This window comes from Diabrotica virgifera, chromosome 2, assembly GCF_917563875.1.
Source record: "Diabrotica virgifera virgifera chromosome 2, PGI_DIABVI_V3a".
NCBI lineage: Eukaryota > Metazoa > Arthropoda > Insecta > Coleoptera > Chrysomelidae > Diabrotica > Diabrotica virgifera.
Genome location: NC_065444.1, coordinates 35858588 through 35872476, shown reverse-complemented (window position 1 = coordinate 35872476; position 13889 = coordinate 35858588). Strand labels below are relative to the sequence as shown.

General features: G+C 32.9%; 1 protein-coding gene across 1 annotated transcript in view; it reads left to right on the top strand.

The window, feature by feature from the left end:
* The window catches only part of LOC114327427 (huntingtin), a 98211-nt gene that overhangs the window by 63365 nt on the left and 20957 nt on the right, over positions 1-13889 (top strand). Inside the window, exons 22-25 of the mRNA XM_028276045.2 lie at positions 4725-4978; positions 5063-5462; positions 10840-11588; positions 11646-11900. Coding sequence (XP_028131846.2) covers positions 4725-4978; positions 5063-5462; positions 10840-11588; positions 11646-11900 — 1658 coding nt within the window. The remainder of the gene's footprint in view (positions 1-4724; positions 4979-5062; positions 5463-10839; positions 11589-11645; positions 11901-13889) is intronic.

Genomic DNA, 13889 nt, shown 5'->3' with positions numbered 1-13889 from the left:
TACTGACAGGTTTTACTGTATTACGAAAAAGGATGCTAATCCTAATGCTAATGCTAATAAAGCTAATCTGCTCTCCCCAAAGCCATAAATTCCACAAGAAGAAGAAGAAGAAGAAGAAAAAAAATTCCTACGCATTACTACACCCTTCCTCGAGGCACTTACGAAATTTTTTCAAAATTGCAAAATTTTTCATCAAGTTATCGCGAAAAAGGATAAAACTTGAGATTCTATCTCACCGCGCGACTACTCGCGGGTTAACTTAATTAATAATTTGCAATTATACAAATAACAGTTATTCAAGAACATTCAAAAGCCCCATCTATTTAAGTGAATGATGACATTTTTAAGTAGAATGACATTCTAGTAATGTTTACGTATCCATACCAGTGTGAATTTTACTACACGTAATTTGCCGTGTAAAGACAGAAAAAGTAGGGATAGCCGTAAAATATTTGCGAATTATGTACCGATGGCCTTAAAGAAAAGCGATGTAATAATATTGTTGCTAGACAGGTAAATGTCATTTTATACCGGGAGTAACAATCGTACTGTGTTTTTTCCTTAAAGTTCGGAACACCCTGTGGAATATTCTAGCGTATATAAAATATTTAAATTAAAACTCAATTAATTGTAGCCTTAGGATTTCTTAATGTTCATTCGCTTATGTACGATAATAAAAGAGATACAGTGGTACCTCGACATACGAGGGTAATTCGTTCCGTAACCTTGCTCGTATGTCAAATTGCTTGTATGTCAAAGCAATTTCCCTATTTATAGTAATGTCTTTTAGTAATTTTTAAGAGGTTTTTTTTTTCTTTTGACTATTTTGATCTGTTTGCAATAGTAGGTATAGATAGACACTTTTTTATTTAGTATTAAGTAAATTAGAATAATATGTTTTTCTTTTTAATAATTTGTATTAGGTTTAATAGTTTTTTTGTATTAGTATTAATTATTATCAAGTTGTATCTGGCTAAATAGCTAAGTGCTAAAGTCACAAATAAAAAAAAAAAAAAGCAATTTCCCCATTGAAATGAACTGAAATGTCATTAATTCGTTCCAGTCCCAAAAAATGTTTTTCAATGATTTCACGTTTTAATTCAATCGACATCATCTTCTTCTTCGAACCAGTGGCGGCTCGTACCACTTTAAGAAGGTAGTGCCACAACTCGGGCAGCCGCCAAAATTTTTAGTGACGGATTCACGATATTGTCAAAAAAAGGTATACGGACAAAAAAAACTAAAAAAAAATATGCGCGGATACTTTTATCTTATGTATCTTAAGTTTATTGATCTGAGGTGCCAAGCAATTGTCCAACATTGATCAAAACAGTTCCGTAAATTAATTAATAATAAAAACCTCTTAACTTACCACCAGCATTGACTGCTGATAGGGGTTGAAAATTGTTATTACGATTTAGTCTCTATTTGCCAATTTATAAAAATAATACTATTTCATTATTCACACACATGCACTAATTTTTGTAATGTCACTTTTAAAGTTTACGATATATGAAGTTCATTCTTCTATTTTTTGGTTGCAAAGTTTTCAATGACTTTATAATTAAAATTACCAATACAATTTACAAAATGCTTTTCTGCAGATAGCATACCTAGAGCACTTGTTTTAACATCGAAAAACAGCATTCTGCTTCAGATGTTGATATAGGAATGGTAACTAAAATACTTAAAAGTTTAATAGTTTCTTCAAATTTGCTTTTTAAACCTTCCCTCTACAATAAAACCGATAGCGAAACAGCCCCAGAGTAGTACTTAATTCGTCTCGCTAATACAGTACCTACTTCTAATTCAGTTTTAAACCGAGTTTTGCTTAAAAATTAAAATTGTCTTCATGTTTCATTAAGAAATGATTCGGAGAACTGATGCTTATAAGCAGAAAACTTCTCCGACATAAATAAATTAGAAGTAACTAAATATCCGCAGAAGGTAGACCTTTGAAGGGTCTGGTACTTTGAATAATATGAATCTTTAAGTCGTTGTCTAATTCGGCGCTAAAATTGATGCTTATAAGCAGAAAACTTTTCCGACATAAATAAATTAGAAGTAACTAAATGTCCGCAGAAGGTAGACCTTTGAAGGGTCTGGTACTTTGAATAATATGAATCTTTAAGTCGTTGTCTAATTCGGCGATAAAATTGACCAGCTTCTTAAATATGCCTCTATTTTCTGAATTTCCTTTTTCGTCGTGACCTCTTAAAGCTAACTCGAAAGCTCCACAACACTTTATAACATTTGTAGTTTTTCCTAGCGAAGAACCACCAAAAAAATTTTTTAAGATACTAATCTCCATTGTCAATTAATAAATTAAACTTTAAAGAAATAATCAAAATATTATCAACATACCCACGATCATAATGCACTAAAAGTTTAATTATAAATACAAAAAGTTTTTAACAGAAAGTATACATAATAAAAGCGACAAACCAGCACGTAAAGAAACTCAAAATAAATAGACCTGGCATCATACCCTCGTGCCTGGCACAGAGATTCTAATTTTAAGGTATACTGATAGTTCAATATAGCCCTTTCTCTGTCACTTACATAGAATGCTCGTAAAATCTTTCTCTCTTTAGTCGTGCCAGTACTGACTTCGGCACGAAGGAGATTCTCCTGTCGAATACTCTCTGCTGTCGGCAGGGATTGTATTACGCCCATAGTTGCCATATTTTATATAATTTATTAAGATCAAAAGAAATACACACAAAAAAATTAACAGGAATTAAAAGTTTTGAAGATAAAAAATATGTTTCTGCATAGTTAGCAAGGTAGTGCCATGGCTCTATGGCACTACCTCACGGGCCGCCACTGCTTCGAACCCATGGTTATAAAACTAAATAATGTGAAACAACTTTATCAAAAATACTTCGAACACAAGCAAAGTCGACAGACTGAGGTCTGGTTCTATTGGGATCGTGCAAGTTCGGTAAAGCGACACCTATTTCTACGCTCTGCAACTTTATTCGCACTTTTAATTATATTAGCCAATTATATTAGTCCTGGTTACTGGATAATTGTCAAGGCCATAGTCCAAAAAAATAATAAGAAGAAAAAATAAGATTCAGGTTATGTTATTAAAATGCAGCACTGCAAGCAAAATACAATTAATTAAATTTACCTTTATATAATAATTGCATATCATATCAATATTGTGGAGCAACATATAATTTTTATTCTTCAATGACAGTAGATATGAAATGTATGTCAATTTGACAATTTCAATTGACAATATGAATTATTTAAGAAAGTTGCAATATTTCTCCGCTATTCGCGCACGATCGTTTCTCAATTCCCTTCCAAGTACTTGCACACCGCGAATAGTACTAAAAATTTACACAGTGTAAATTACACAAAGATCGAGAGTGCAGTATGGTTGGGATGGGAACGCGGAATACGAATTTTGGTCGGATTTAATCATTTACAATGTCTATTTAATTTGTCGGTCCAAGTAATAGTCACGTACAGACCCGTAAAATGATCTTTATGGCGGGGCCGTAAAGATCTATTACCAGTAAAACTACCTTTTATTTTATAATACAAGTTAGAAGTGGGTAGTCAAAAAGAGGCATGAATTTTAATAAAAAGCGCTTCCTCGTATCTCAAATTTTGCTCTCATCTCAAAGCAAAACATCGCTCGCTCGGCGGCTCGTATCTCAAACTCAAAACACTCGTATATTAGGGCGCTCGTATATCGAGGTACCACTGTATGTACTTTTATATTCCAAATGAGGTATGCTATTTGGCCTTGATCAATATCATTCCAAGTCTCGAGAGCTACTGTTTCTACCTGTTGTAAGGTTCTAGGAGGTGGCAAACGCTGTCGTTAAGGCCGATTCACATTAGACGCTCAGGTCACGCTCCGCTCACGATCAAAAATTTTTGCACTATTCATATTAGGCGCTCAGGCCGCGCTTAAGTCACGATCAAGAATTTTGTTATACTATTCAATTTGACGGGAGTCAGAAAATAGACACGCTTCTTAGCATATCGTTCGTGAACGTGAGGTCTTGCATTATCGTGTATTAGCAAAAAATTGTTACCAATATAGGGAGCCGATATCATGGTAGCTAAGTCCTTAGCTATGTAAGATCACTGCTTGAACAAACTTATCGCGGGTCAAATTCCTTGTATTGCGTTTCGTTTCCACCAAACAACAATACGGACTTAATTGAAACTTAAAATAATAAATCTACTATTTTCACAAAAAACCACTTTCTGACTGTTAACAATTTGACTTCTATTAAATTGTTAATTTCTTAGCAGAATATTATAATTAGCAGCTATAAACTAAGCAGAAAATTATAATTTATTGGTGAAACACATGGCTAGTTGTTAACGTACCTAACTTTTTTATTGTCCAACATAAGCAAATGAATCAAAAAACGAAATGTTAATAAAGCCTAAGGCTATAATTGAGTGTTAATTTTAATATTTTATATAGGCTAGAATATTCCACAGGGTGTTCCTAACTTTAAAGAAAAAACACAGTATGATTGTTACACCCGGTAAAAAATGACATTTACCTTTCTCGTAATAATATTATTACATCGATTTTCTTAAATAATAATGCTATAACATACTAAAAAAATCACTCAAATCGAACAACAGGTTTAGGAAATTCGAAACATCTAACATGTCCTATTTTTAAGGTGTTCCGTTAATTTTGCCGCTTAGTGTATAAAACATTTTTTTAAATTTCATTTCAGTCCGTTTTTAAAGTGAGAACACTAAAATGTATAGAAAATTGTCATCAATCACAAATTGGCACTGTTTTAAATCTTCTAATTCCTCACATGCTTAAATTTCACCAAGCCGCTGTCTCAAGAAGAGCTTCTAACATAGCTAACAGAAAAATTGAAGAATTGTTAACTCTGTCAATGGAGGAAGTCAGTAATCAATTGTCAAAGGAAGAATTAGTGAAAATGCAAAGAGATTTAGTAAATTGTAATTTAGTTAAAAAGTAAGTTTTCGAATTTTATGTTTTAAACATTTTTAGTGTTTTTTGTTTTTTTTAATAAAAACTACTTGAATATTTCTTTTTTAGGAATGAAACCCTAGTTAGCCTTCTGAACAAATTGTCTGTACAGTTCTACGATCTAAGTCCAATAGAATTTGAACAGAGACGCGTAGTAAATCCAGAATATATAAAAAAATTAAAAATCGACAGAAAGTGGTACTTAACACAAATTCAAAATAAATATAAGGACTCAAACATCGGCAGAGAAATGGCCGAGTTGTTATCTAAATTAGAGTACAACGAAATCGTCAGTTTTATGTCAAGTAGTGGCTTTAATAAACATAATTTAAAAGACTGTTTAAGATTAGGTTTAATGGAAGTGGATAAATTAAAGACAAATGATAGTTGCGATTTGCTGAGAGCAAGTATTGACTGTCTCTTAAAAGACATTTCTAGTGTAGTTTGTAAAATTCCAGAACCTCATCAGGTAAGTGCATATTGTAAGTTATATATCTATCTATCTAACAACATTCTTGAGTCTGTTCATGTCGCTCTCCTTCTCTCCAGTATCTTTCCGATTACTTCATCCCATGTTTTCCTGCTCTTCCTCTTTTTTTGTTTTTTAATATTTTTGTTTCTTATACTTTTCTCACTGGTATTATATCTTTCATCTGGTATAAATGTTCCAGCCAGCTTATATAAACTCTAATGCAGATTGCATTTTCAGTTCGTTCCTTATAGTCTAGTCTCAACATAGGAGGACCCGTGGGCACTTTTAGTTCGCCGGGATTTGATGGTGGTATTATAGGTTTTTTGGGTCGCTGAATCCAATGGAAGTGGCCTAGAAGCCCAAATATGGTGCGTTTAATTGTTATCAACAAATTATGGTAAAATTAGGTGTTTTTCAGGAATTATTAGAAGCCCTGTAAATAAATTGATAGTGTTAAGGTCTTCTCTGGTGTATTTTTGGTCGCTGAATCGAATGCGACTAGTCGCGATTACTCGAAATATGTGTCTTATTTTGTTAATAACAAAATAATTGTTTATTCGCCGAAAAGCTCGAAATGTGCTATCTACAGCAAGTTTGTAGTCTTTTTCATAGTATTTTTATAAGCTAAATCGATTGCCGCTAGTCGTGATAACTTAAACCACGTTCCGACTTTGTTATTAATAAATTATTGCAAAAATAACGGTTTATAGTACGTTCACTCACGGTTTTTGCTCTAAATAAAAAAAAACCACTTGGATTGACATGAAATTTGGCATACTCGTAGCTAACATGTCAAACAAAACAAGTGATATTGTACCGATGTCTGCTTTTACCCTGGGGGTGTTTCACCCCTTTTCGGGGGTTAAAAAAGAAACCTTTAAAATAAGTCCGGAAGTGGATAAACTGATGCATTCTAAGCAACTTTTGTTCTATACAGTTTTTTCACCCCCAGGGTAAAAGCACACATCGGCACAATATCACTTGTTTTGTTTGACATGTTAGCTACGTGCATGCCAAATTGCATGTCATTCTAAGTGGTTTTTTAAAATTTAGACCAAAAACCGAGAGTAAACGTACTATAAACCGTTATTTTTGCAATAATTTATTAATAACAAAGTCGGAACGTGGTTTACGTTATCACGACTAGTGACAATCGATTTACTGTATAAAAATACTATGAAAAAGACAACAAACTTGCTGCAGAGAACGCATTTCGAGCTTTTCGGCGAATAAACAATTATTTTGTTATTAACAAAATAAGAACACATTTTTAGTAATCGGGACTACTCGCATTCGATTCAGCGACCAAAAATACACCAGAGAAGACCTCAACATTATCAATTTATTTACAGGGCTTCTAATAATTCCTGAAAAACATCTAATTTTACCATAATTTGTTAATATCGATTAAACGCACCACATTTGGGCTTCCAGACTACTTGCATTGGATTCAGCGACCCAAAAAACCTATAATACCACCATCAAATCGCGGCGAACTAAAAGTGCCCACGGGATCCCCTATGTTGCGACTAGACTATTATGTCTGTGTCCCTTATTCTATCCATTTTGGCAGCACCTTTAACTCTTCTTAAAAACTCCATCTCTATAGCCTGTATCTTGCTCTTTTACCGTTCCGTTAGTACCCATGATTCGCTGCCAAAAGTCAGAACAGGTCTACAAGCTGCTTTGAAAACTTTCATTTTTGTATTCAGTGATATTTCCTTTCTGTTCTATAACTTCTTTATTATTTCTCTTAGGTCTTTGTATATCTCTCTAATGGAATACTAGAGATAGGCGACTGAAAGAAGCGCTAAAATCGGCAACATTGCTTATGAGAATGAGGTGCATTGCCACTGTAGAATCAACGAATGACTGAATAAATTGGCGCGACTCGGGTGTGGGAAGCGGGGAGGCAGTGTTGCCATGTATTGAGTGTACTCCTATATCTAATTTAAAAGTAAACACACGGTATAATTTAATCCAATATAAAATCATATACAGAGTGAGTTTTATTTATGGAACGCCTGAATTATCTCGGAAACGGCTTGCAATTGCAACGGCAATTTACATTGTTCTCAGGTATTCCGCGTTTGTGGAAATCTAACGAACTTTGTTATTTAAAATGAAACACCCTGTATATTTTTTGCGTTATGAGGTCCTTAAAAATACTGATTATTTTTTATGTAATGTTTCGTATACCTAAATGCCATAATTTCGGAGCTATTACTGCATTTATTTAAACAATTTTTTTAAACAATTATAAAAATCGTTTTTTTTTGTCCCGGGCAGATATTATTTTAGGATTTTTTGTATCATTTTGAGCAAAAAAGGTCTTTATTAATTATTCTCTGAAGTTGGTCGTTTTCGAGTTATAAACAAATTAAAACTGAAAAAAAAAACGAAAAATGACAATTTTCAAGGCACAAAAATACAAGTATAAAACATTATTTTTCAAATTACTAAATGTCTAAATTCAAATTAACCTTATTCTATCCATTCCGGATAAGTATTTTGGGCTTATTTTTAAGAGGCAACAGTAGCGATCAACAGGTAGCAACAAACGCGGTCCAAGATTGCGGCTGTAATTTTGAATATTTTGTCGAGATATTTGGCACACATATTCGTAATATAATAAAGAATGGCGGTACAGAGCCCAATTTCAGAAACATGTTAGTATTTGGAAATTACTCTATAACTAAATAAAATATTGCAAAAAGGAGCTTCTACCGCCATTAAGAAGAACAAAGAAATACACTTTCTTCAAATAAACATTTTTATCCCATGCCTAGATTTTGTGTCACATTGGATCTACTAAAAATCGATTTTCTATAACAAGAAATCGAACGTGACTGACTCGGCAACATTCAATGCCCCTATGAGCAAAATTATTGTTTTTGATAGTAGGTTTGTTCTAGCAAACAGTCAAACTAGTCAGAAACCGTCAGCAAACAGTTGGTCAGTGAGAAAACATAATGCAGTCACCAGTGCTATCCCCTCTACTCGCGCTGGTCGACTATTCGCTGATGGTTTCAAAACGTTTGAAACTGATGCTAGAACAAACCTAATATAAAAAATGTCACTGGCAGTGTCGAATTACCGACGCACTGTTGCCTCACTGTTAAAAGTTCGCAGAACTTTCGAAAAACAAAAATATTGATGACATGGTACTGTTTACTCTTAATTTTAAAACAATAATTTTCAATTGTTAATACTACAGCTCAATCGCCAGTCCTCTCATAAGCGCTTCTTTAAGGCTATCGGTACATAATTCGCAAATATTTTACGGCTATCCCTACTTTTTCTGTCTTTACACGGCAAATTACGTATAGTAAAATTCACACTGATATGGATATGGAAACATTACTAGAATGTCATTCTACTTGAAAATCTCATCATTAACCTATAGAGATGGCTTTTGAATGTTCTTGCATAACTGTTATTTGTATAATTGCAAATTATTAATTCAGTTAATAAATGTGATTATTTCATTCATAGGAGATTCTGACCAATAGAAAGCTACAGAAATCTGAATTAAATCGATAATTTTTGATAATCTCCTGTCGTTAAGTATATTACGTCAGATGCCCTTCGTTGCTACGAAAAAATACATTCAGTGACATTAATGACAATTAATGTTTTAAAAATTATAAAAGTGATGACTTTCAATCGTCAAATATTTATAAAAACTGTGTGTTTAATGGTACTTACATAAATAAATTACAATAAAATTTTGGTTTTGAACAGGTTTATTCATGAAATAATCGCAACAAATTGCACTCGACCTCTGAAATTAATATAGAATTTCAGAGCTCTTGTGCAATTACTACTGATAATTTTTTCACTAACTATGTATTCAGTGATTGTAATAATTTATATGTACAACAAAAACTAATAATCGAGAAAAGAGGAAAAGTGGTAAAGTGATTTTTTAATAATATATTGTTACTATGGAACGCTTACAATTTTGAATATCTTTAACACAAAATACTTGGATCACAGAATATATTATTATCTACTTGGATCACAGAATATATTATCCCGATGTATTCTCTACTTGGATCTTCCACAAATAATACACACTAAATAACTTTTTATTTCACGTCTTAAATCAATTATTTATCAAATACACTATATATCAATAGATATTATTTAATCAACAAACTCAAAATATTCCCGATGCCATGTCAAATATTTAAAATTGTCACTGATTGTCACTGTCTGACTGAAAATATGCTGACAATATTCTATTCGACTGAGTGCATTGTAAGACAAAGATAGATTTGGAAAATATTACCACGGACATTGTGTTTATTTTTTTCGAATCCTGAAAAAACCAATAAATATTTTTGAAAAATTTAAACGCAGAATGAAAGACTAAATTAGTACTGAGGGCCAAAAGTCCCTTAGAATAAATAAAAAGTTTATTTTGAATGAGATATTTGAAATTAAAAATCACACTAAATTTTCTCTTAACTTTTCACCCCTGTAACTCATTAAAATAAATATTATAGAAGTTCTCAGGGACTTTCGGCCCTCGCTAATAACGTAGTCTTTCATTCTGCGCTTAAATTTTTCAAAAATACTTATTAGTTTTCTCAGGATTCGAAAAAAATTAATCCCCATTTGAATAGCATTGCAGCCGAAAATACGTACCCATCCCTTAAAAATTAAAACCACAGTTTTAGAATAAAACATGCCAAAAATTCTTGTTGAGAGCTGAAGAAGGTTTTAACTTAAATTTAGGCATTTCGTAATTTCAATAATAATATTTTTTACTTATGTTTATGAGCATTGAAAATCGCCATCTTTTGGTTTTTTTTTCAGTTTTAATTTGTTTATAGCTCGAAAACGATCAACTTTACAGAAAAATTACAAGAGATCTTTTTGTTCCGAATGACCCAAAAAAAAAACCAAAAATATCTTCCCGTCCCGAAAAATTGATTTTTATAATTTGTTTAATTTTTTTTAAATAAATGTATATGTAGGAATAACACAGAAATTATAAAATTTTATAGACAACTTTTAGATTTTATAGGAACATACATGAAAAATGGTCAGTACTTCTTAATGACTTCAAAACACAAAAAATATACAGGGTGGTTCATTTGAAATATGAAAGTTCATTAGATTCCCATAAAAACGGAAGATCCGACAACAATGTAAATACCACCATAATATCGACCGCATCACAAGACCCTTACTCACTAAAAGCTATAAAAATCGTGTTAGCCGTTTCTGAGATAATTGAGATTAGCCGTTTCAGAGATAATTGAGACGTTCCATATATAAAACTTACTCTCTATTTTGATTTAATTGTCTTCTGATTTTGTATGAATATTATAGATAGTTTAAAATAAATCAGTTTTATTTTTAGGTTTATTCTCCAATAGAAAGAATTCCATCAGCTTCTGAATCACTATACACCAAACAAATGACGGAACTTTTTGACAATCAAGAATTTTCCAGTTTACTTTATAGTTTGGCAATGTCCATACCTTTATTTTCGAAACATATTCTTGCAAATTCTTCCTATGAACTCTCCAACAATAATTTAGAAGATCTAGCAAAATTTAGCGTTCTCTGTTTAGAATACATGCGATTTTTAGAATCTGAGAACGTAGATTTTAGAGTTCATTTGACAGATATATGTTTAACATGTTGTGATACCATATTAAGAAACATCAGTACCTGTAACTTTTTAGAATTAGATTCCAATGCTACTTGGTTGTGTTCTAGTATAAATAGTGTGTACAGTCTTGTAAATACTTTATTAAGAAGCGATAGACCACTTTTAACAGTTTCCAAGTACAATCTAAAAGGAAACGAATCTTCAACAGCAATGGTTCAGGCAACACATGAGTTGTATACTTTGACATGTTGGCTATTTGAATTAAAAATGTATAACACCACAAAAATACCGGATTTTTTGTTTAACCGAATCAAAAGTTTGACATTTTGTTTGGCGAGGTTGCCGCTAGTTAATTCTTATGCGCTGATACCGCAACGGGCTTGGAAAACAGGCTGGCAACCCGATACTATGGATGGGACCTTTGGGACTGTTGTGGCAGCACTACCTATAGATATGTTACAAGATATAGAAGTTCTTCAGGAATATATTTTCAGGTTAGTTAATTAAGTGTAAAGATGCCTTGATTTGTATATTTTTACGACATATTTTAGGATAAATCTGTTGGGGTGGACCTCCAGGCAGCAGTTTGAAGAAACGTGGATGTGCTTGTTAAGTGTTTTGTGTGCACCAACTGAAGAATTAGAGCCGTTAGTATTAAACGATGTTCTACATGCTTCCACTTTAGCTATTAAATCAATTACAACCCTTCTTCTACAGACCTTGGCCTTACCAGTAGTTGGGAATCCGAATATCTCTGAAATTCTTCATATTCCTAGAAATTCAAACATCAGCGAGTGCAGCATTGGGTAAATATTATTATATTGCTTATTCTGGAGATTTTTTAAAATCTGTTTAGAAATAACTTTTCTACCAACTAAATAATATTAATAAGACATAATAAGGTAATACTATAATGTTAAAAAGTAAATGCAAACGATACTTTTCTGTACCGCAGTGTAGTAATTATTGTTCAGAAGCAATAAGTATGCACTTTTTTACTACTACAACTATCGGTTTATGGTCGTCTCCGACGTCTTCCGACTCCTAACCGCCATTCTTCTCTGTTTACCATAGACGTGGAGGGATTTCTCTTTCCTCTAGTTATTTTTCAATTTCCTCGGCCTTCTTCTCGGCCTTCCTTTTTCCTTCTCCCTTGTGGTGTCCACGCCAAAATCTGTTTAGGAATTCTGTCATCTGGCATTCTCTGTACATGACCGTCCCATACTAATTATTTTCTTTTTGTGTCATTAATTATTGTATCTTCAAGGCAAAGTATTCGGAAAGCGAGGAATTGTGTTGTTACATCATTTCCAATTTTAACAAGCTGTACACCATAGTCCTTAAATATGACAGGTTAATTTTTCAACTTCCTGTGGAACTGTCATTTCTGTCTTGTCATCGTTCAGAGGTTTCTATCCATTTCATTGTCACTTGCTGCCACACTTCCACCATGTGAACAAGTCATATCACAGCTCAGATGTTACCTGGAGCATATTAGTAAAAATATTTCAAACATCCACGCTTAAGTTAGCATTTTCAATCGATGTTTCCTTGACGGATTACTTTTACAGGGCTTTGACCCTCATATTTTTGTTAAATTATATCTTGATGGTTAGCATGTAAACTTCACGTGAGTATAACCTACAACTTTTCTTAACCGTAGTCAAAATTTTAAAATCTTTGCATTATTTTACCAGGTTATATTCATTTTAGATAAGCACTGATGATGACTGGTAAACCAGTCGAAAACTAGTTATCTGATTGTGATGTATCCCTTTTTAGGGATTTTAAATATATACCTTTTATAAAGGATTTTACTGTTTTTTGTATTATATGGTATACAGCCAACTACAGGAAAACTTTTTCCTTGTGGAACAACTAATCTCTTTAAAGCATCAGTTAATAAAATAATTATAGCCAGAATGATCGCCAATATTCAAAACGAATAGGCACCAAAAGAAGAAGAATTATTGTATGCGTGACTCCCATCATTTCTCGTATTCTCTCATTTGGTATCCGGTCTCTTCTTGTTTTGCCGGTTGCTCTTCTTCAGAAGTTCATTTCTGTTCCTAGTAAGGTTTTCTCTGTTCTTTGTTTCATTTGCCGAATGTAATTTAACTTTTAAGTATGGTACTGTATATGAGCTGTTTATTCGCTTTACATATTGTTTGGTCCCACAGAATGCCTTTCATCATGGGTATCGCTTTTCTACCCTGTATGTTTCTGTCTTTTATAGCATCATCGAGTGTTCCATCTTGAGTTATCTTCATGCCCAGATATTGTATTCATCACAATGTTTAATTTCTACCCCATCGTCTAATGTAATGGACTGTTTTGTCCCTCTGATACACATGGCTTCAGTTTTCTTAATGTTGACTTTGAGACCCCATTCGTTATATTCTTCTATTAGCTTCGGCATCATGTAACTCAGGTAACTCATGTAACTCAGTCGTCATGATCCTGAGCAATAAGAATTTGGTCATCAGCTAAACATAAAATGTACAGTGTTGTCTCGTCATGGGAGATTCCCATGCCACTACATTTTCTTTTCCACAGCTTGAGTGCTTATTCCAGATAAATTTTGAATAGGGTAGGCGAAATACAGCAACCCTGCTTCAGTTCTTTCGTAACCTTAAATTCCTCAGACATCATTGATCCAGTTTTGATTTTTGAACTCGTTACATTATACATACTGTGGACTGCTTTTATAAGACCATGTTTAATGTTGGTTTGTTGTAGGGTTTGCTGTTTGCTACTTTTTTCGTCGAGATAAAAATGGACAGTGTTCTTAGGCT